We start from the raw sequence: 19,969 nt of genomic DNA, 5'->3' as shown, positions 1-19,969 counted from the left end.
GCCCCTCATAGCAGTGGCAAGACACGCATTAACTTGAGGTATAAAGGACTCTGTGCATTGCCCACAATAGAGAACAACATTTTAGAGAAAAGATCTGAAAAATACTACTGAATCACTAAATTGGTCAAACCAGTCAATAAGACATAAGCCGAGCACAAATAAGTACTTATCCACGTGGCCATGTAACATTGGCTAGTCTAGACTTGATCTCAAAAGCTCACAGTTTCATAACAAATCTCCCTATTTCCTTGTGTCCGATCGCGCGGCACTAATTTTCGGTTGAAGCCCAGAAGCAAAAGTGCAAAACCCCAACAGAACGGCGCCGTTTCGGCGTTGTGAGCTACAGTGTTCACTGTGCATCTACGTTTATAAACAGAAAAGACGGTTAATTGTGATAGTTACAGGCGTAGAGCTCAAAATCTCGAAATCCTTCTTCTCCTTCCATATTTTTGAGATCTGAAACCACAAATCAAATCCGCGCTCTGACAATGGTGGCTCCCAATCTCTGAGAGAGAGAGAGAGAGAGAGAGAGAGAGATTCGAAGGGCTCTCTCTGGTTTTGATTTCGGAATCGGAATCGGAATCAATGGCGGTGGTGATTGAGAGCTCCGTTTGGGAACCGAGCCCCGCGCTTTACATCTTCATCTTCTTCGCCTGCCTCTTCTCGATTCTCTTCTTCCCTTACGCCTCCGGCAGCACCAACAGCACCTCCGCCGCGAAAGCTGCTCCGTCTCTGTTCGACCATGGAGTCTCCCCCACCGCTTCGTCTTTTCGGTTCCAGAGGAACTTCCTGCTTCTCTATTCTCTCGCCTCAGGTAAATCGACGTCGTTTCGAGATCTTCGTTTCTTTCATCTGCAAATTTTTTGGTTTTGACTAGTGTAGTGGTGATTAGGTTTTGATGACTGATCCGCGTTTTGGTTTCAGTTATGGAAGGACTGTGGTCGGTGTTCGGTGAAGTTGAGCTAGCTTACTACGGATTAAGCAAAGAGAAAATGGTGCTTTATCTCTGCGTAGGACTTGCGGCTTCGATTTCTATCGGTTCTTTCTTAGGAGTACTTTCTGATTTAATGTGAGTGCCTCCTCCTGACCTGAAATGCTAGTCTTGTTTTTGAAGTTTGTTGTTGAATTCCCTACTGTTGAAACCTAAACTGATTTCGTTGTGTTTTTCGTGTAGAGGTCCAAAGAAAGTTTGCTTCTTCTTTTGCTTTCTACACCTCCTTGTTGGCTTGTTGAAGAGATTCGCCCCTCATTCGAGTGTTTGGGTGGCGAGTATTTGTTTGTCAATCACAAGTTCAGTTTTTTCATTCGGTTTCGAGACGTGGATGGTGGTTCAACATGAAGAGGTTGGTGAGAGATGTCCTATTTTCAGATTCTGTTTGCCGTTTATATGTAGGATCAAATTTGTCTAGAAATGTAAAATGATCATGTGTTGGATGGGCGATAGTGCTAATTATGATGAACTTCACATATGTTTGCAGCAAGGGCACAGGCAAGATATGCTGAGTGAGACATTTTGGTTAATGAGTTTCTTCGAGTCAGCATGTCTTATTGGTAGCCAGGTTTTTTCAAATTGGCTCATCGGTAATAATGCAGAGAGAAGTATGGCGTCTCATTCCACTGCAGCTATCTTCTTGGCAGTAATAAGCTTAGTCTGTCTCACCAAGGGATGGAAAGAAATCCCACATAAAGTAGCTCTTAAGGAGTATAGGGCATCTTTTCGTGCATACATTGTTGGCGGTAAGAGTTGCAATCTGTTTTTAGCTTTTATCTTACTTCTGTTTTTTGCTTGCTTAAGCATACTATACTGCTCGAATACATGCAGTTTGAAAAATAATCAGTTATTGAATGAGTTTGAGTGGTATAGTTCCAGAAACAGTGAAGCATGCGTATTCTACTACCTCTGTCCTAGGACATGCAATTTTCATTTCTATAACCTTCTTGAATAGTTCAATCATTTATGTCACCTTTCCAGTAATGAGATGAGTACTTGTAGAGCATCTTCACACTCTTTAGTTGGAAGTGTCTTGTACAATATTCACCGAGCCATCAGATTATTATTGGTAGGTTCGGTGGATTGATGTATATATGGTGTCAGCTTATGATGCTTAAGCTGGCCCTTCTGCATAGTGCTTTACAAAATTACAAGGCATGATGTGAGCATCCTTACCTTTAAATTTGGTATTTATTCTTAATGGTGCAACTTTATATGATTAACAGATAAAAGAGTATGGCTTTTGGCATGGGCACAAGCTTGCCTTCACTTCTCTGTTGCAGTATTCTGGATACTATGGGCCCCAACAATAGTGGTAAGGGATCTATATTTTAAAGCAAAATTCTTATTGAATCAAAGGTTAGGTTGCTTAATATGTTAATGGCTATATGTTAATGATATTCTTCTTGTTGTTCTCCACTAATTGGACCAAAAAATTCTAGAGTAGTCAAGACCGCAACAATAGGGGTAAGGGATCTATATTCTAAAGCAAGATTCTTATTGAATCAAAGGTTAGGTTGTTTAATATGTTACTGTTATTCTTCTTCTTGTTCTCCACCTATTGGACCGATAAAATTCTATGGTTAGTCAAGACCTTCAATCTGGTGGACCATGCAAATTCTTTATCTGCATACGATTTAATTTCTTCTGTAAGTTTTAACATGATATGATTTTAGGCTGATGGACGAGAAGTGCACCTAGGGTTGATATATCCATGTTTTCTTGGATCAAGAATGCTTGGAAGCACAGTATTCCCATGGCTCATTAGTGGACTGTCATCCCTTAGAACTGATGATTGCCTAGTATATGCATTCATTGTACTGGGGCTGGTAATGTCCATAACAGCTTATGATTATCAGGTAAGGATTTGTTATGTCTTTGGAAATATGAAAAATGTAGTCATCAGCTCTGTTTGATGCTAGATATTTAAAAGCTTAAACTTTTAATTGATGATGCAGGAAGTTGGGATGCTAGTGACACTATTTTGCATATTTCATGCCGGCCTTGGCGTGGTTTTGCCTTCACTTGCCAGATTGAGAACCATGTAAACTAAACTAGTCGTTCTTTTCAATGAGCTGATATCGCTTCTAACACACATCAGATTCAACTTTTGTTACATGGATGTCAATCTGATAATTTTCCTACTTCTTGGTTCACAGGTATGTGCCTAATGCACTGCGTGGAGGGATGATAAGCCTTTCTCAAGCCCCCGCAAATGCAGCAATTCTGCTTTTTCTGGTGCAAGTAAGTGTTTCATTCTAGGGTCACTTCGTCATACAAAACAAACAATCAAGTGTCTCTCCTTGCCGTGGGATATTGTGGACTACAAATGGTGGTGGCCAGCCTTTATAACAAAAATTTATGATTTCCATATGATTTATTGATTAAACTGCCATCTACTGACTTTCGTTGCTCCCCAATACAGGGAAAGTACCACAATAACATTGGAAACTCAACGATCATAGCATTTGCTGCCCTTGGGTTATTCACAGCAGCCGGTTGCATGCATGTCTTGAAGCGATGGGGGAAGCAACCATATCAGAACTGGCACAAATTATGAACTGGTACTAAATCATCAGAACTGGCACAAATTATGAACTGGTACTAAATCATCAGCGTATTGGCTGAGTCAGACATCATTAAACAATCATTGACTAACAGAAGAAATCATGTGCCTAACACTTAACTGAGGTATACCACTCTTGAAGTATGGAAGATGAATATGGAAAAAACAACATATTGTTTCAAGAATTTTGATTGATATGGTCTTGTATATTCTATAGGAATTAACTGAAAGTCTTGCCCAAGGCGGAAGTCAGCTATCGATTCTTTGCCAGTGTGTCCAATTCAAGTTTCCCAACCCATCTCAGCCTCCTAAGTTTCTGTGCACATCTGCAGGTTAGTCGGGATAAGAGAAGGGACGTACATGCTTACTACCAGCTGTGTAGACTACTAGTTGGAGTTCAGGGATCAGTCGATTAGCAGTAGGGGAGAACTGCAAGTCTCTGTCATCCCCATTTTGACCATTTTTTAAATATATATATTCTTTTTGGTTCTTTTTGATTTGGGTTGTAATTCTTCCACTTATAGTGGCATAATGACAAGTATAGTTTGTCAAAACCTTGTACTCAATAGAATGGTAAACGAAAACAAGGAGCCTTCTCTGAAAAGTATGGTCATGTGTAGGGAGTCTAACACCATTAGGCTGAACCCAATATATAATTGCACTATTTCAAAATATGGCTAACTATTATTATTATTATTATTTTATTTTATTATTTTTTTTTTTTTGGGAATCAATATTCACATAGCAGCGTACCGTTCCACGACATCAATTACCAGCATCATTCTGAAGCCCCAGGTAGAGGATCAAATTGACACAAACAAAAATGAAAATGAGGTCTCTAAGACATAAGAGATAAGCCATTTAAGATATTCCAACCACCAAGGACACAACAGTCTTACGAACTTCTGAACCAAGAGATAACCATTCATCTTCATCGCCTTCCTCTTTCGAAAGGTTAGCATCGTCTTTGTCCCATACTCTGGTCCAATTTTCAGATATTGCCTTGCAATTGACCAACTCCAACTCGATAGATGACCTTGAAATCGGTTCTTCTCCAGTTGATATCAGTTGGGCGCTGAAGGCTTGATGAATGATGACTAGTAGTGGTAGTGCTCCTCATAAGATCATCGTCATCATCACTGGAACTGTGGGATAGATTACGAATTTGGATCATTGAAGCTTACAATGTTTTTTTTTTTCCTTTCAAATATGGATTGTAAGCTTCGTAGTCTGCAGAAATTGGTTCCCTAAAAGACGTTGATTTCGAAACGAAAGCCAACTTTGGTACTGATCCTGCATTCCTATTTGGACCAGGAAACCTCGGGGCACTTCAAAATAGCCATCATCGTCAAGGTCATGAAGTGGGGTGGGGAGCAAGTCACGACGCTCAATGGGGATCCACCATCTCTTCAAAGTCGGGAGTTTTGTTTTTTGCTTTTTGTTTTTGTTTTGTTTTTTTTTTTATGTACCAAAAAAAGTTGGGAGCTCCATAGGCAAACACGTAGCGTTGTCAAAAAGGCACCTCCCCGGCTGAGAAAAGAAAAGAAACACACTTTCGCAGTCAAACCCTTAGTTGGCATAATAAAGAGATAAAAAGAAAGAAAGATTGAAAATCAAGGAATGGTCCTAATACTTTTGCATTTCTCACTCAAATGTTTAACGTGACTTGATGATTGGTTAAGTAGGAATATGTCACACACGACACGTTGGTGAATTAAGTCTTCTGTTAGTTCAATGGGACTAATTTGCATGTTTGCAAACACAGTGTAAAAGAGGTCAAAGTAGACGACATTATACCCGACTTTAATTTTCCGGGTTGGTTACTTTCTTGTATCTTTGAATTCACCAAATATAATTTTGTAAAAACTAGGAATCCAGTGAATTGCTCATTTGCCAGGTAACAATGATCAAAGATTTCTTCTTTTCTGTTGTGAACTTGTGATAAGAGGATAGTGTAGGACTCCAATAGGTGTTTAGTCTTTGCCAAGAAAAAAAAACCAAATGATTTTAGTCGAATGAATTAGTTTGTGAGGCTCGTAGCTAAACAAGACACATTCGCTGGTATATGATCAACTTTCTTTATTTAATTGAATGGGACCAGATATCAACACCCAGAGATTTCTCAAAACTCCGATCGTAGAACAAAAGTAAGGCCCATAACCAAGGGGAAGTTGAGGTGGGGATTGTGTGCTCAATGCTCAGGTGAAGATGAAAATTTGAGCAATGCACTCACAATACTCTGTGTTCACTGTGTTGACAACTACAACTATTCATTCCTCTTGTACTTGATCCCTCATCCACTTTGTAGCCACCCATTTTTCGCCTTTGATTACAGGACAACTCCCATGTATTGATAACTGCAGAGTAAGCCAACCAATAGTGAAATCAGAATGCAGTAAGGAGGAAAGCAACTTGTTTCATGATGAATGTATAGCACAACCATTATGCAATATCAGTAATGGCGAGTAACTAAAATATAACACCCTTATCGACATATAGAGACTATAATTCCATGTTTCACAGAGGAAATTAAAGGGAAAAATTGCAATGACAATGATGGGATGAAAGACTAACAGGGTCAATGGAACCGTTAGGGAACAATGAATAAAACAGAAGGCCATCTCCTTTACGCGGCTTCACTCTCAAACCCATACATTCCTGAGAATCATGTTTTCCATCCAGGTTCAAGCCACTCTGCAGCCAAAAAGAAAAAAGGATGATCACCAAGGAACCAAAAAGAGCCATTGAAAGAAAGAAAGAGAAAATAAGAATCTTGCCTCGTATGGAAACATTGTTTCCCCGCCTTCTTCAACATCAGTTAAATACAACAGGAATGATGCAACCTGCACAAGGTCAATTAGGACTGATATAAGGATTCTTTACAACCTTTTGGTACCATTACAATTTCTTAATGGTTAGATGAAGTGTTTAATCATTGAAGAGGCAAATTGACCACTGACGGAGAAACAAATAATAACCAAATGAAAAACTGAATTTTATACTGAAGATGTACCCTTTGGCTTGTCTGTGGACCATATTCCTCCGGGTGGAATGCATCATAATGAGAATTATACTTCTGCCCAATCTCATAACGCAAGACGTTGAATGCCTGAAACATGATGATATCCTCACAGCTCAGACAATGTTACAAATTGGCCTGAAATAAAAGGTCAACTAATTCAACAAAAGATAAGTCATCATTGTGATTAAGACAAAAGTTTATATTGTAATGAGTTCATATCACTTTGAATTACTTTGGTGGGTAGAGGCACACGCATATAAACTCATAAACAGGGTCAAACATAGTTATTAGCATAAGAGAAATGCCATCACTGTGATTAAGACAGCATCTGATCATTACTTGTATATTTACCACTAATCTGGTTGTAACCCACGATGCAATATCCACATATTTATGTAAAATTGTCAACGCTACCAGCTAAACAACTTTTCAACCAGCATGTCAAAAAACAGAACCTGAAACCATTGCCCATTCCCCCCCAGTTTGTGCATGTAGTACATTCTTATGTGTATCTGAGGTATATAAATCACTTTGGCAATGCAACAGAGCGATATTTCTTATGATTTTGTGAGTTGATCATGATTATAAGCTCTAGGCTATCAAAGAAACACTAAATAGTACCTCTCCATGGGTCCTGGGAATCATTGTTGCTCTTGCAATCTTTTCCTCAATGACATCCAAAGTCCCAGACTTGTCTTGATAAGCCGAAAGAAACATCCCAGAACTGATCGAAAAAGAGAGAACCGAATTTTAGAATACTAAAACTCAACAAATTCACTCATCAGATTCTAGTTACTTAATCGTAAGCTCAAATCAACAATCACACTATCAGGCCAGTCTTCAAGTTTCTGATGCATATATAAAAAAGGGTATGCACAACAAACACAAACACCAATGATCAAAACCATGAAAAGGTTTTTATTGTACTACCTTGTTCTAATTCCCTTTGTGTTCTCCTCAGTCTCTCCCTCTCTCAAAGCCAAGGTCGAGGGTTTAAGGGCCGGCTTTGCCAAATCGATTATAGTCTCACATTGCTCCGCAGAAGCAAAATTAGGAAAATATAATGCTCGCGGATACCAGCTCAACACCTTTAATCAAAACCCATTTTCGTTAGCCAATAAAAATCCAATCTTTTATTTTATTTTTTATTTAATCAGAATAAAAACCCAATCTTTGATTCAATAAGTACCAACACAACTCTAAGTTGATCAAGTTGATACCTGGAAGGGAATTGAAGTTAAAGACTCGTCTCCAGTCTCCCCAAACGGCAGCGTTTCGTACTCTGTTTCCAGCAACCTCGTTCTGGGTGTATTGCCACCACCATCTACATCCTGCCAAGACATAAAAGGTATTAAATTCAACTCGGAAAAAACCAAAACCAAAACCAAAACTAACAAACAAACAAAATGAAACCCATGATGATATAAAAATGGGAACTTTATTTGCCTGAGAGAAAAGAGAGGAGATGAAGAAACCGGCGAGGAAGAAGAAAGAGCAGAAAACGAGGACGGTGGGTAATCGTAGCTTGGCCTTGAACTTCAACCTGGAGCTCCAATTCCCTTTCAGGGATTTGGGTCTCATTATTGGGTCGATTCTCATCAAAATGCTTACTGGGTTTTGGTGATTTCTATTGGGATTCTTGTCCCCTGTGTTTTCTTCTGTATTTTCTTGACGAATGTAAGTGAGTCAGGGAAAGACTAGTGGAGGGAGTCTGCCTTAAAAGGTTGAATTTTTTGGTTTCAGAATTTGATATGGTAAAATTTGGAATCCAATGGTAGTAGCGTACTAGCAACATTGGTCATTTTGGCATTTTGGGTGTGAGAAATTATTTGGTTACCTTTTGTGCAGAGAATAGTCAGATCCTAAAAGTCTTTACTCAGAGAAGTATGTCTTTGACCAGATTTATCGATAGCATTGCGTATGCAGATTAGGATTCTTTACGGCTTTACCAGTTTTTCATATGATCATTTCCCACTTGCGAGTGCCTTGCCACTTCTGGTAATGATCTCGCTCTTTGGATCATTGCTACAAGAAAATTAAGAAATTTCCATATTTGTGTAATTCTGTGATAATTGTCCAAGTGTAACATATATGATTTTGGTAATAGTTATCATTATCAAGGCTAATTATCTATTGGCTTGGTAACCAAAATAATTGTAGTATCAATTTGTTAAAGGTTAGAGATTGGCTTCCAAAATAACTAATTGTAGAAATCAATGCATGATGAGAAAGAGAACGGAGAACGGACAAGGTTGGTAGGAGTAGGTGTGGGCATTTTGTACCGAAAATGCGGTTACCGACCCGAACCGCACCGAACTAAAACGGTGTCGTTTTATGATCACACCGCACCGAACCGTATAAAAGCGGTTCGGTTGCAGTTTTGGGTCATAAACCGCCCGATTTAAACCGACCCACACCGAATTTATTTTAATTATATTTTATTTATTTATTATTTCTCTATTAATGATGTTGGTTTTCAATATATAAGAAATCCATTTTTGATTAGGTATTCAGTTTGTAATAATTGTTATGTTTGCTTGATCATTGATACACACATATGTGTGTGTGTGTAATAACTAATAAGTTGCTATGGTCTTTATGCAAGTTGCTTGATATTTGGTTGATATTTGCATATTTGTATAGACTTTAAATGCATTCAAAATTTATTTATGTCTTACTGACATTATTAGGTAAAAATAAGTCTGAGTTTAGCCCTCTCTTTCTAATTGAAATTAATAAATAACTCTAAACCGAAACCGACCCGCACCGCACCGAAAAATGGTGTAACCGAAATAATCGGTTCAGCTCTTTTGTAATGCGGTTGCGGTTTGATATATAGACCTACCGGAAAAAAAGGGTTTGATTGCGGTTTGGGCCTCAAACCGAACCGCACCGCGTCCACTCCTAGGTAGGAGCATTTGTCTTTCAACATAATCAGCACTTCTATCTCCGCTTCTAAGTGTCATTTAAATTCTTCTTCTTCTTTTTTTTAAAATAACTAAAAAGAATCGATAAAATTTGGATGAGTAATCGATAGCAACGCAGTTGACGTATCGGTAAGACAAACTCAGCCGATCACAAAATCTATTGTTCTGCTGTTGACTTGATCATGTGACCAGTTCGTGTTAACTTGCTAGCTAACGTGCAAGCTGGGGACTACGATCTAGGAATACTGAACTTGAGGAAATGTGGACCCAGGAAAAGTTTACGAAAAATGATGTCGAAATAGTTGTATTCTTTTACATAGTTGTTAAACCAAAAAGATTATACGAAAAGAATACTAATCTGTGATGTTTTGAGCTATATGCGCGCACTGTAAGTTTGCTTTTGAAAACTTTCACGTCACAACTACCACTCTTGACTAATGCGCTTGAATTGATGGTGGTATCTCAGACCTTTTGTCATCTGTACTGGAAAAGGGTAAAGCATCATCTTTCATGTTGGAAGAGTACGGCAAAGAGTAATATGCCGGACAAGAAATATACATGAAGATCTGAGGGTCACATTGCACAGATTCTTTGCCACATCTCCATTGACAACTTTAGCCATGACTGTTTCACTCTAATCCGACTGGTCTGGTCGGGTCTGGTCGGGTCGGGTCGGGTCGGGTCGGGTCGGGTCGGGTCGGGTTCTCGGGTCGAACCTTAGCCCCTTCAAAGCATGAGGAATACACAGAGAGCTGCGTGGAAGGTAACAGTTTCGCACAATTGACATAGTGTCAGACACGAAAAACTGGTTTTCCAGAAGCCCCAGATGTTTGGATAATGTTGCTTGCAAGCCCAGATAATTGACGGTCCAAAATAGAAGACACAAAAGAAAGGCTTGCACACATGTCCTAAGCGGGCCCACCATGCAACACCAGTCGGTACTTATCACACATTGGAGTTCCTAAATATGATTCTGAATCAGATGTTTTCCTCCACGTAAATAATGCATGGTCCCTGAGAAAACACAATCATCCCTTTCAGCTCAACAAGGTCCTTCCTCATTTCACAACCAATTGAACGAAGAAAGTTTATCTTACTTTCAGCAGCTCAAGGTTCAGTTCAAAACTTCTAGGAAATAGATGCTCCGGGTAGATGTGTATTGCTCTCTACTTTCTAGTCCCCGACAAGTCAAGTTGGTAAATGTCGGCAGCAGAAGTTTAGGGTCATGGCAGATCCAGCAGCGTAGCGCTCAAAGACTACCCAAGGGGATTTCTGTCAAGGCCGTGAATGATGGGACGGGAGGGGGAACAAGCGGATTTCGGGGTCAGAGCTGGGAGCCTGGGTCAGAAATTGAGGTTCCTTTTGAACAAAGACCGGTATGTTTTCAGTTCCTCAATAAACTTATGCAGCACTGGGTGTTTTCCTCCTTCAATACAAATAACAGAGGAATATATCCACTCGAATGATAATCTAGAAGGCATAGGTTGTCCTTAACTCCTTACCTTGGTGAAGTTGGCAACGGTTGTTGTGGCTCACTACCCCTGATGAAGATGTGATATGGCTTTCAGGACAACAAATCTATATTAATCTGAAAAATAGGAAACATAAGGACAACTATGTATCAAAAATGAGTGAAATGTTCATATTCTGTGGGAATAAATCATTCAAAACTGCTCTTATAGCCTGTTGTACACTTGTAACCCCCTTTAAATGATGCGATTGAATCTATGAAGGTAATTGAATCCCTAGGTGATTGAATCTTAAATGGTGATAGGTTTTGAGGGAAACATAGGAAAATCCCTTATACTGCATCCCGGATATCAGCGAAAGCAAAACACTAATAAGGAAAAGGGAAACAAATTTAACTAGATTCACCCATATTAGGGCTTTTATGCAACATGACATTACACTTTCGTACTAACCGTTATTTGATTCAATCTTCAATTATAGGTGAATGAGTACTCATCTTTGAAGGAAGGAACCTTGTACTCGTGGGGCGATCTGGGACCAGGGCCTTTTTTCCTTCGTCTTGGAGGTTTGTGGTTGGTAACATTCACAGTTTTAGGAGCGCCCATAGCAGCTGCAAGCTTTAATCCATCAAGGGTAAGACTAAGATTCCAAATCAACATTGAAACATACAATATGTAAACATAAAGAAATATCATGTATATAGTAGACTAGACAGAAAGGATGTCTTAGGAACAGGTTTTGCAAAACCTGTACTGGAATTATACTCAAATGGCAAACCAAAACAACACATAGGAATCAATGACATGTTACGACACAATAATAGGTAGAACGATTCTTAGAGCGCATGACTATTTCATTTTTCTTTACTCTCCATCCATTCCAACTTTGCAGGATCCTCTACGATTTGTTCTAGCAGCTGGAACCGGAACTCTTTTCCTTGTATCGTTGATCGTCTTAAGAATTTATCTGGTAGTTTCTTCCAGCTTACCCTATCTTACAATCACTTCTAGGAGGTTTAACATTGAGAACTAACAAGAACCATATGAATTACAAATATTTCAGGGATGGAGTTACGTTGGCGATAGACTACTATCAGCAGTCATACCTTATGAAGAGACTGGATGGTATGATGGACAAATGTGGGTGAAACCACCTGAGGTAAGCACCTTTCCCATATTCTTTCTTATTGTGTTCACTGTTCAATTCATTTTTTGTTCTTCTTGGAGAGCAAAGGTATTAATGAGGGAGAGGACGGTGAATCCCCTGTTGTTCCTTTAGAACGGAAATCAGGAACAAAGATGATCCTCCAACTCCCACCAGAATAGTTAACCTTCTTATTTAAGTAGTCTACTGTAGCAGGCCAAATAGAATAACCAGAAAATGATGGATTCATGAAAGGAATTAAACAATCTCATAGGCTAGCTGATTATGGCTGTATTACCTTTATAGCCAAAAGTTCAAATTTTAGATTATGAGGAAAGTTATCCTGCCTACACCAGAGACTAATAATTGACCAAGGTTAAATTGTTTCTGTGCCTCGAGTATTATATGATAAGCAGGGATCGGAACAGTGCAAAACTGCAAATCTCGAGTAAATGTCATACATACTAAAAGCAGAGACGAAAAAAGAAGAACAAATCAAATTAAAAATATATCTGATGGGAAGAAGTAAAACCAAAACTACAAACTGCCTATTGTGGCAAATTGAGGCAAAAGTATCAGTGAACCATAATCACATCAAGTTTCATTGTTTGATTATGTAGAGAAATAAAATAGATAGTATTGTACCAATAAGAATATGCTGAAGAGAGTGGAAACAAAGGGAAAGTAATTTATGATACCTGTTCTGCCAGAGGCATGTTACCAAATTTGCTAGAACGGAACCACTACATCTCGTTGCCAACAACTCCTGAATAAATGATATAGCAGACTAATGTGAAGCATCGGGATTTAATTTTTTGAGATTTTGACAGGCAGATAGAATATAGCAAGGGGGGTTGATCGTCCATCATTCTGTACCTCGGACAGATAATGCAGAAAACATGTGTCAAATTTTGCAATTGAAAACTAACCACTTTATTTTCCCTGTAGGTCCTGGCTCGTGACAGACTTTTGGGCTCTTACAAGGTACTAACAACTTGATATCCATCCAATTTGAAGAGTGCAACCTATCATAATATCCTAGAGACTACTGCATGCTAAAGAAAGTTACTTGAGATAAAAGATAAATAAAATGCACACACAATACATAACATAAGAACAACATCGATATACATGCAGTATAGACATTTCTGTTTTTACTGTCCTTCCTAACGCGCACTACAAAAGATGTGAGCTAGTAATGATACTATTGTGTAGAATAAGAGATTCATATGGAAAAGTGAAATTTATGTCTGTAGGTTAAACCAGTCATCAAGTTGCTGAAACAGACTCTAGTCGGAACAGGGGTATTGCTTGTTTCAGCAGTGATGCTATTCATCTTTGCTACACCAGTGGAGGATTTCGTTCAAACCACATTTTCTACAAAAGAAAACTCATCAAATGTTTCTGTCTCAAAACTGAGGTTCAACCTAACATTCAATAGACAGATAGAGATTCCAAACCTCTAATTAATTCTATACATAATATTGCTTTCTACTTTGGTTACTCAATGCCAATTATTAATCTTGTAGAAGAGAAGAATTGCTTAAATTGCCTACGGAAGTAAAATCTGATGATGACCTAGCAGCAGCCGCTGCTGAGGCGGCAGACGGAAGACCAGTCTACTGCAGAGATAGGTTTTATCGTGCACTAGCAGGTGGACAATACTGCAAGTCGGATGATCTACTGATGAAGTGATGGGTAAAACACAAATGCATAGCTATTCTTATGAAAATCCATATTATAACTGGAGGTGATGCTAGAGGCACAATAGATGTTATACAACTGTTTTCACACACTAAGCAGGGACCTGCCTGGCAACCCACATCAACTAAGGAAAATCCACTAGCAGCCCCAAATACACAGGGCGACATGGGTATGACACACGGGAATGCCATCTTAGTCACCCCATCATTTTGTAAAACAGTCTTTTGTACAAGTCTTTGAACAAATAGCATTGTGTTGTAACTATGCTTTGTAATTTGTAACAGTTAAACAACACAACTTAAAGGTCTTATGACGTAATTGAAGAGGAACTATCATTAGAAAATTAGAAATAAACAAAGCAGATATTATTTAATTAATGAGGGCATATATATAAAAAAGGTGATGTGATAAACATTGACCACATCATGTTATTTTACAACTTGCTGTACATTATGCTTTTCTTTTCTTTTTTTTGAGAGGGTACATTATGCTATTTATGGGAGAATAAAATTAGAAAGATGACCAACTTTGCAGAGAAGCTGGCACTTATAATAGGAAACATACATGATAAACATGTGAAACCAGTAAAACAAAAAAAAAAAATGTGTATAATAAATACCTATCTGGGCCAACATCAAACTGCCATTGGTGTGCTCCCATGAATTCTACCACCTCAATGCTTTCAGCCAAATGAACTACCTGAAAAAAGATTTGACTCTTCGATGGAGATCTATATGATATGGCACTCTCCATGCGAAAAACAGCATTTCCAGAAATGTGTTCAAAAAAATGGCTGCAGAAGCAACTTGGCAGCTATGCTCCTTGAATAGCCAAATGATAGTTTTTACAAAATCTTGGTGGCAGGATTAGATGTCATATCCATCAACACTAATAGGAGTATAGAAATGATCTGGAAAATCATACTTGGAGTCCTTGCAACCTTGAAAACTGATGTTTGCACGAAGACAAAACCAGAGCCTCCGATCACAAATATCAAGCATTCTACCATGGCAGATCATTTGACAAAGTAGAGTAAAGCCAGAAGCAATATCCCCTTCCAAAAAGTTTCTACCACCAATTGTGAGCTCTAAACAGTTGACTTCAATCATACGCCAAGATCATCTTTCTGAGCTATATTAGCTGAACCCAATTAGTGTAAGAGAGGCCAAACTGGTATCCCTCCCAAACATGTTTTGCATACTCTAGACCAGTTTCTTCAATCACATGCTAACAGGAATCTTTACTATGGTGAAAACTAATAGCAGGAGATTCTTTATCACTCTTGCATAACTTGATGCTTTCTGAAATGACTTTTCCATGCAAGAGCTTACACATCCAAACTAGTATACCTGTTGGTCTTAAACACGTCTTTTGCACCAATTGAGTATTTTAAAGAGCTTTCTGTCGACAACATCCCTGAATGTATGTTTCCTTCTTTTTGCATCTTCAAGATCTAAAGTTCTATATCCCATAGCAAGAAGGTACATCGCAGGATGGAGTCTCCTGCAGATAGCATAAATGGGAGAGTAAGTGTACTACATCAGGTATGTGATACCATTAAAGTCCATTGGGGGATAGCGTACTAAAGATCTCTCTGAACAATTTCCAGTTTTTAACAATAAACATATCCTATATATATATATATATATATATATATATATATATATATATATATATATATATATATATATATATATATATAGCAGTGTTGACTTGGTGTTTATGGCTTTTGATTAGAACAGATTTTGATTGAAATCCCTGCTCTATTTATTAATGTAACGAAACCACTAGACTTGGGAAAAAATGAGAATTATGAGAAGACCTCAAGCTGTGAGGCTACATAACATTACTTACTTCTCAGATTGTTCCCTTGCATCAAAGCCATCCCAATATCTCTGTGATGGTGATAACCGACCTTTCTTATCTTTACCAAATGTTTCAACATACCAACCGCCTATGTCATGCATGCCACAACGAGGCTCAAACAACCAAAATCTGTTAGCATCAGCAAGTCAAGACATGTGGGACTAATTTTGAAACAGGATGAAATTATGCATGTAATAACCATAGCATGTTCTTGCAAGGCAGAAGGAACATGGAGACATTCACTTGAAAATCAAGTATCAGAATGAATTATTCACCAGGAAACCCTTCATAGATATGTGGCAGCTTACTTGCTTGGTGGTAATCGTGCTCTTGTGCATCTACACTCACATACAGAAACATTGTCTCCCAATCCATACCAATGCATGTGTTTCACCTGCATAAGTTTTAAATATATATATTATGAACAAATACCACTTAAAACACACAGCCTACACATTTCAAAGAACCAACAGCATGCATATAACTGTAAAAACAAATATACATATAACACTGACAGACAAGAATGGAAAATTCAGGAAAACAATTATGGCAACGAGTAATGGTTCTTAACAAGATACTTCATGCAAACCATAAAGTCAACCCATCTTAGCATGCGCCAACAATGTATGATATCCATGGAACTGCTCAAAATCACGCAGAACCTGAAACCTACAGAATTTCCCTCCAATCAAGTACACTGTGTTGAATAATTATACAAACTCTATGAGAGAAACTGTACATTTCAAGCAAGAATTTAAGGGAACCAGGTTCACAAACCAGAAGTGTTCTATGCTTCATAATCACATGGGTTTTGGTACCACTGCTATTGTAGACAAGGCAAGACCCTTCTTCTGAGCTAGACCGCAATCCAGTTATAGTTCCCAATAGAATCCTTGATCCCACAGCGCTGCCTGAAGAGGAAGCTTCAGTAAACCCTTTGCTGGTATGCACAGGATTATCATCAGAGCTCAGAAAAACGTGAATGTGATCGGTGTCTTCATTCTGTATCCGGTCACAACAGCTTTTGGGAGGGACTCTTGTGGCTGTAGCAACCACCCTTCCAGATATATGCAATTCTAAATCTCTATAAGGATCAGATGTGTGGGTTGAGACATCCGCAGCTTGCATATGGGCATATCCATCATTATAAACACCACCCGAGCTCATAGAGATTCTCAAATCCTCACCAGATTGGCAAATACCTAAACCCGCTGATGTGGAATACTTTAACCTCTTATTGCTATAATATGGCAGCTCTGGAATTTTATCTACTAAGCAGACCATACCAAAAACATCACGCCCCGAAACCAAATGCAGCACCTCCGGAGTTTCATACACAGACCTCTCTTCAGCTTCAAAGCAGTCGGGAAGAAAGTCGATAGACTCAATATCAGGACCATAAAATGCCGCATGTATAGCTGAATAAAAATCTCTCTCAAGCCCATCAAAATAACCTGTTCCGACAACCACCTTCCTCTCCGCCAACACATCACTTATAGCAATTCTATACCATTTCAGCCACTCAACAACTTCCATCCCCCTATATGTACTATGAAATTTATACAAGTGCAATGCACCACCTCCCCCGGATTGCTTCTGCATAAGCTTTCGCTGAGATAACAGGTCCCTGTCATAATGCGCCCTCCTTTCGCAATCCGAAAGAATCTGCATTTCATTATCGATTACGCATTCAGGTCAGAACATCCCTCAATCCTTATCAATTATTCTACTCTTCAAATTATACCATCTGCCTAGTGTGATTTTTGTAGATAACTTTTTCACCTCTATTGTACTTAATTCCACTTTTATGCTAAACCTTTTCTTCAAATCCTAACCACAAGGTTAATTAAGAGCAAAGCTCCACGGCTAAACTGAAAATTACAACCAGAAAAATGCGGTAAAATTAGATTAACTGAAATTAGAAATCGGAGCGGCGGAGATAGAACCTCATAGGCGGCGAGGATTTGAACGAATCGGCGAGAAACGTCGGAATCGTTACCGGACTGAACGAGGTCCGGGTGAGTCTGTTTCGCCAATTTATGAAACGACGCTTTGATTTCGGCGAATGAGCTCGTCTCCGAAACACCTAAGAGCTCGTAGGCGTTCTCTTCCGTAAACTCGGTCCGAGTTGACTCGGCGGTGCTGGCGCTGAACCACCGAGTTCCGGCGGTCCGGTAATAGAATAGTAAGAGATAACGCCTTGGAAACAGTTGAATTGGACGGCGGCGATATAGAGACTGGTCGCAGGAGAGAGAAGGCATTATATTTTATGTTGATTTTATGATTTGGTTATCGGAGAATTTTGGAGAGTTCGGAAATGGTGGAGCTGAGAGAGGCTGCGAGTCTGAGACTGACTGAACTGGTTTCGGGTAGTGGAGACTTGAGAGGGGAAGAAGACAGGTGTCACTAGCTGGCTGTTAAGCTTGACACGTGGAAATACTGCTTTTACTGTTAATCCGGGTCGGGTTAGGCGGGTTGGAGAACCAATTACTTTGATCTGTATTGAACTTGAGCTTCACAAGTGAGTTCAACCCACTAGAGTATATAGTAGGGCTTCACTCTTGATAGCTTATTGGGCCATGATTTTCACAGCATGAAAATTTTCTTCAGTGTTGGTCTTCGATGGCCCGATTTATGCGAAATGTGTGGGAGAGGGTTTTCTTTTCAATAAGAATAGGCGATTATGTGAGATTAGCTAAGGTAATGGTGCAATATTCTACCACCCTCTGAGCATTCGCGTACATTTTTCCCTGATCCAATGTGTTTGATGCACAAATTTCCGGCGGATAAGGGCCGATCTCAAAATTCTCATTCCAAACTCAAACTAGCTCATAAAACAAGTGAGTGATCGAACAATGTGGGATGTGATAGAGGGTTTGAGGGGTGAACTATCAGTGTTTCTTCCACTTTCGCTTTTTTTTTTTTTTTTGGCATTGAACAAAGTAAAGATACAACCAAGCATAGCGTACAAACAAGAAAAGCAAAAGTACAACAAAGAAAAACGACTAAAAGGAAAGAAACCCCAGTAGAAACCTCAGGGAGGGGGTCCCGCTGCATCAAAGAGGAGAATTCACATTAGGGAGGGGGGAGGATTGATAACCCAGTCCTCCGTGCACACCTTGCGAGATGCCATAGCCGCGACAGAGTCAGCAGCAGAGTTAGCATGTCTACTGGTCCAAAGCCAGTTTACGCGATCGAAGAGGTCAGCCATTACTCGAATGTTTGACACTATTTGAGTTGCTGACCAATCAATCGACGAAAGGGGGTTTAACAAATTTGAAATCAAAACCAAGGAGTCTGATTCCAACTGAAAAGAAGAAAGGGAGAGGGAGGAAGTAAAAGAAAGACCAAGTTCAAAAGCCATGGCTTCTGCTGCCAGAGAGGAAGAAGCATGTGTAGATTTGGCTAAACCACCGAGGACAGTGCCCTTGGAGTCTTGTATTAGGGTACCCAGCCCACATGATAAGGACTCTGCATTCCATGTAGCATCGGTGTTTATCTTGAGCATGCCATCAGGAGGAGGTTTCCAAATTGCCGGTTCTGCTGATTCAGTAATGGGAGACTTCACAAAGAAGTGAGTGGAAAGGCTTTGGGGTATCATGAGAAATTTCATGGATGCAGAATAGGCGCATGAGGCGATAAGGATAGAACCCGGAGTACCATGGTTGAAAACACAATTGCACCTTTGTTTCCAAATGGACCATAGTAAGAACAGCACATGAGTTTGGAAAACCCGATCAGGCAGAGGTGATGTCGCATCGAGGGAGAAGATCGCAAGAATCTGTCTATCAAGAGATGTGATGGCTTGGGATTAATCCTGTAAGAGAGGGGGTGCCTGAACCACGTTCTTTTTGCCCACGGGCATAGTAATAGAACATGTTCAATTGTTTTAGGATGAGCTTCACAGAGGGTGCAAATAGGAGAAGATGCAAGATGCCTTTGATATCTATTATGGTTCGTTGCTAAAGCACCAGAGAGAGTTCGCCAGAGGAAGTGTTTCACTCGTGGTGTAACCTTAAGTTTCCAAACCCAAGTCCAAATATTTTGTGAATCCAATGTGACTAGTGAGGGTGTACTACAAGTGGAGGCATAGAATCTTTGATTTTCGCTTCATAACCCGACTTTACATAATAGATGCCCGCAGAGGTTGCTGACCAAAGTATAGAATCATTTACGTCTAGGTTGCCGAAAGGTGTAGCTCTTATAGCTTTGATGGCATTAACTGAGAGAAGTTGAGTGACCGCATCCAAATTCCAAGGATGATTCAAGGTGTCAATGAA

At 39.4% G+C, this 19,969-nt stretch overlaps 4 protein-coding genes across 13 annotated transcripts; 2 read left to right on the top strand and 2 right to left on the bottom strand.

Annotated features, from left to right (window-relative positions):
• The first annotated feature begins 285 nt into the window (after positions 1-285).
• LOC112190235 lies at positions 286-4,227 on the top strand. 6 transcript variants are annotated; one of them, XR_005807352.1, is made up of 11 exons: positions 286-814; positions 925-1,069; positions 1,175-1,343; positions 1,479-1,737; positions 2,218-2,306; positions 2,668-2,850; positions 2,950-3,035; positions 3,151-3,235; positions 3,417-3,555; positions 3,593-3,682; positions 3,890-4,227. XR_005807352.1 is itself a non-coding variant. In XM_024329661.2 (10 exons), the coding sequence occupies exons 1-9, from the start codon at positions 586-588 to the stop codon at positions 3,549-3,551; spliced, it is 1,380 nt and encodes a 459-aa protein (XP_024185429.1). In that variant the 5' UTR covers positions 286-585; the 3' UTR covers positions 3,552-3,555; positions 3,890-4,227. The 6 variants fall into 6 exon arrangements, 2 of the variants coding, with proteins under 2 accessions (XP_024185429.1, XP_024185428.1); XR_002932311.2 differs by having other exon boundaries at positions 3,775-4,227; XR_005807351.1 differs by having other exon boundaries at positions 3,417-3,682.
• Positions 4,228-5,616: 1,389 nt separating this feature from the next.
• On the bottom strand, positions 5,617-8,425 carry LOC112188375 (probable prolyl 4-hydroxylase 9). The gene is made up of 8 exons (XM_024327480.2): positions 8,026-8,425; positions 7,800-7,910; positions 7,510-7,667; positions 7,201-7,303; positions 6,571-6,666; positions 6,335-6,400; positions 6,132-6,251; positions 5,617-5,914 (listed from the first exon to the last, which is right to left on the bottom strand). The coding sequence occupies exons 1-8, from the start codon at positions 8,176-8,178 to the stop codon at positions 5,828-5,830; spliced, it is 894 nt and encodes a 297-aa protein (XP_024183248.1). The 5' UTR covers positions 8,179-8,425; the 3' UTR covers positions 5,617-5,827.
• A 1,343-nt stretch (positions 8,426-9,768) lies between these two features.
• On the bottom strand, positions 9,769-18,061 carry LOC112187498. Of its 3 annotated transcripts, XR_002931099.2 has the most exons (6): positions 17,636-18,060; positions 16,467-17,354; positions 15,998-16,083; positions 15,678-15,818; positions 14,443-15,326; positions 9,769-12,885 (listed from the first exon to the last, which is right to left on the bottom strand). XR_002931099.2 is itself a non-coding variant. In XM_024326328.2 (5 exons), exons 1-5 carry the CDS (start codon positions 17,948-17,950, stop codon positions 15,182-15,184), a joined length of 1,575 nt encoding a protein of 524 aa, XP_024182096.1. In that variant the 5' UTR covers positions 17,951-18,060; the 3' UTR covers positions 13,277-15,181. The 3 variants fall into 3 exon arrangements, 2 of the variants coding, with proteins under 2 accessions (XP_024182096.1, XP_024182098.1); XM_024326328.2 differs by lacking the exon at positions 9,769-12,885 and having other exon boundaries at positions 13,277-15,326; XM_024326330.2 differs by lacking the exons at positions 9,769-12,885; positions 14,443-15,326 and having other exon boundaries at positions 15,683-15,818; positions 15,965-16,083; positions 17,636-18,061.
• LOC112187499 (protein CONSERVED IN THE GREEN LINEAGE AND DIATOMS 27, chloroplastic) lies at positions 10,611-14,146 on the top strand. Of its 3 annotated transcripts, XM_024326331.2 has the most exons (7): positions 10,611-10,882; positions 11,457-11,609; positions 11,868-11,945; positions 12,039-12,134; positions 13,068-13,103; positions 13,376-13,539; positions 13,649-14,146. In XM_024326331.2, the coding sequence occupies exons 1-7, from the start codon at positions 10,646-10,648 to the stop codon at positions 13,812-13,814; spliced, it is 930 nt and encodes a 309-aa protein (XP_024182099.1). In that variant the 5' UTR covers positions 10,611-10,645; the 3' UTR covers positions 13,815-14,146. The 3 variants fall into 3 exon arrangements, with proteins under 3 accessions (XP_024182099.1, XP_040370434.1, XP_024182100.1); XM_040514500.1 differs by lacking the exon at positions 11,868-11,945; XM_024326332.2 differs by lacking the exon at positions 13,376-13,539 and having other exon boundaries at positions 13,649-13,814.
• Positions 18,062-19,969: the final 1,908 nt, after the last annotated feature.

The sequence above is a fragment of the Rosa chinensis genome, chromosome 2, assembly GCF_002994745.2.
Source record: "Rosa chinensis cultivar Old Blush chromosome 2, RchiOBHm-V2, whole genome shotgun sequence".
NCBI lineage: Eukaryota > Viridiplantae > Streptophyta > Magnoliopsida > Rosales > Rosaceae > Rosa > Rosa chinensis.
The sequence above is the reverse complement of the archived record's forward strand: the minus strand, read 5'-3'. Positions and strand labels throughout refer to the sequence as shown.

Bases quoted from the DNA above. Each gene is read 5' to 3' on its own strand.
- LOC112190235 (XM_024329661.2), top strand. From the start codon at position 586: ATGGCGGTGGTGATTGAGAGCTCCGTTTGGGAACCGAGCCCCGCGCTT. The intron at 1,738-2,217 runs GTAAGAGTTGCA...TATGATTAACAG, and splicing joins TCGTGCATACATTGTTGGCG to ATAAAAGAGTATGGCTTTTG. The intron at 3,036-3,150 runs GTAAACTAAACT...CTTGGTTCACAG, and splicing joins CTTGCCAGATTGAGAACCAT to GTATGTGCCTAATGCACTGC.
- LOC112188375 (XM_024327480.2), bottom strand. From the start codon at position 8,178: ATGAGAATCGACCCAATAATGAGACCCAAATCCCTGAAAGGGAATTGG. The intron at 6,667-7,200 runs GTACTATTTAGT...ATCATGTTTCAG, and splicing joins TTCCCAGGACCCATGGAGAG to GCATTCAACGTCTTGCGTTA. The intron at 6,401-6,570 runs GTACATCTTCAG...GACCTTGTGCAG, and splicing joins GTCCACAGACAAGCCAAAGG to GTTGCATCATTCCTGTTGTA.
- LOC112187499 (XM_024326331.2), top strand. From the start codon at position 10,646: ATGCTCCGGGTAGATGTGTATTGCTCTCTACTTTCTAGTCCCCGACAA. The intron at 12,135-13,067 runs GTAAGCACCTTT...TTTTCCCTGTAG, and splicing joins TGTGGGTGAAACCACCTGAG to GTCCTGGCTCGTGACAGACT. The intron at 13,540-13,648 runs GTTCAACCTAAC...TTAATCTTGTAG, and splicing joins GTTTCTGTCTCAAAACTGAG to AAGAGAAGAATTGCTTAAAT.
- LOC112187498 (XM_024326328.2), bottom strand. From the start codon at position 17,950: ATGCCTTCTCTCTCCTGCGACCAGTCTCTATATCGCCGCCGTCCAATT. The intron at 17,355-17,635 runs GTTCTATCTCCG...AATGAAATGCAG, and splicing joins AAATCCTCGCCGCCTATGAG to ATTCTTTCGGATTGCGAAAG. The intron at 15,819-15,997 runs GTAAGCTGCCAC...TGATGCTAACAG, and splicing joins GCACGATTACCACCAAGCAA to ATTTTGGTTGTTTGAGCCTC.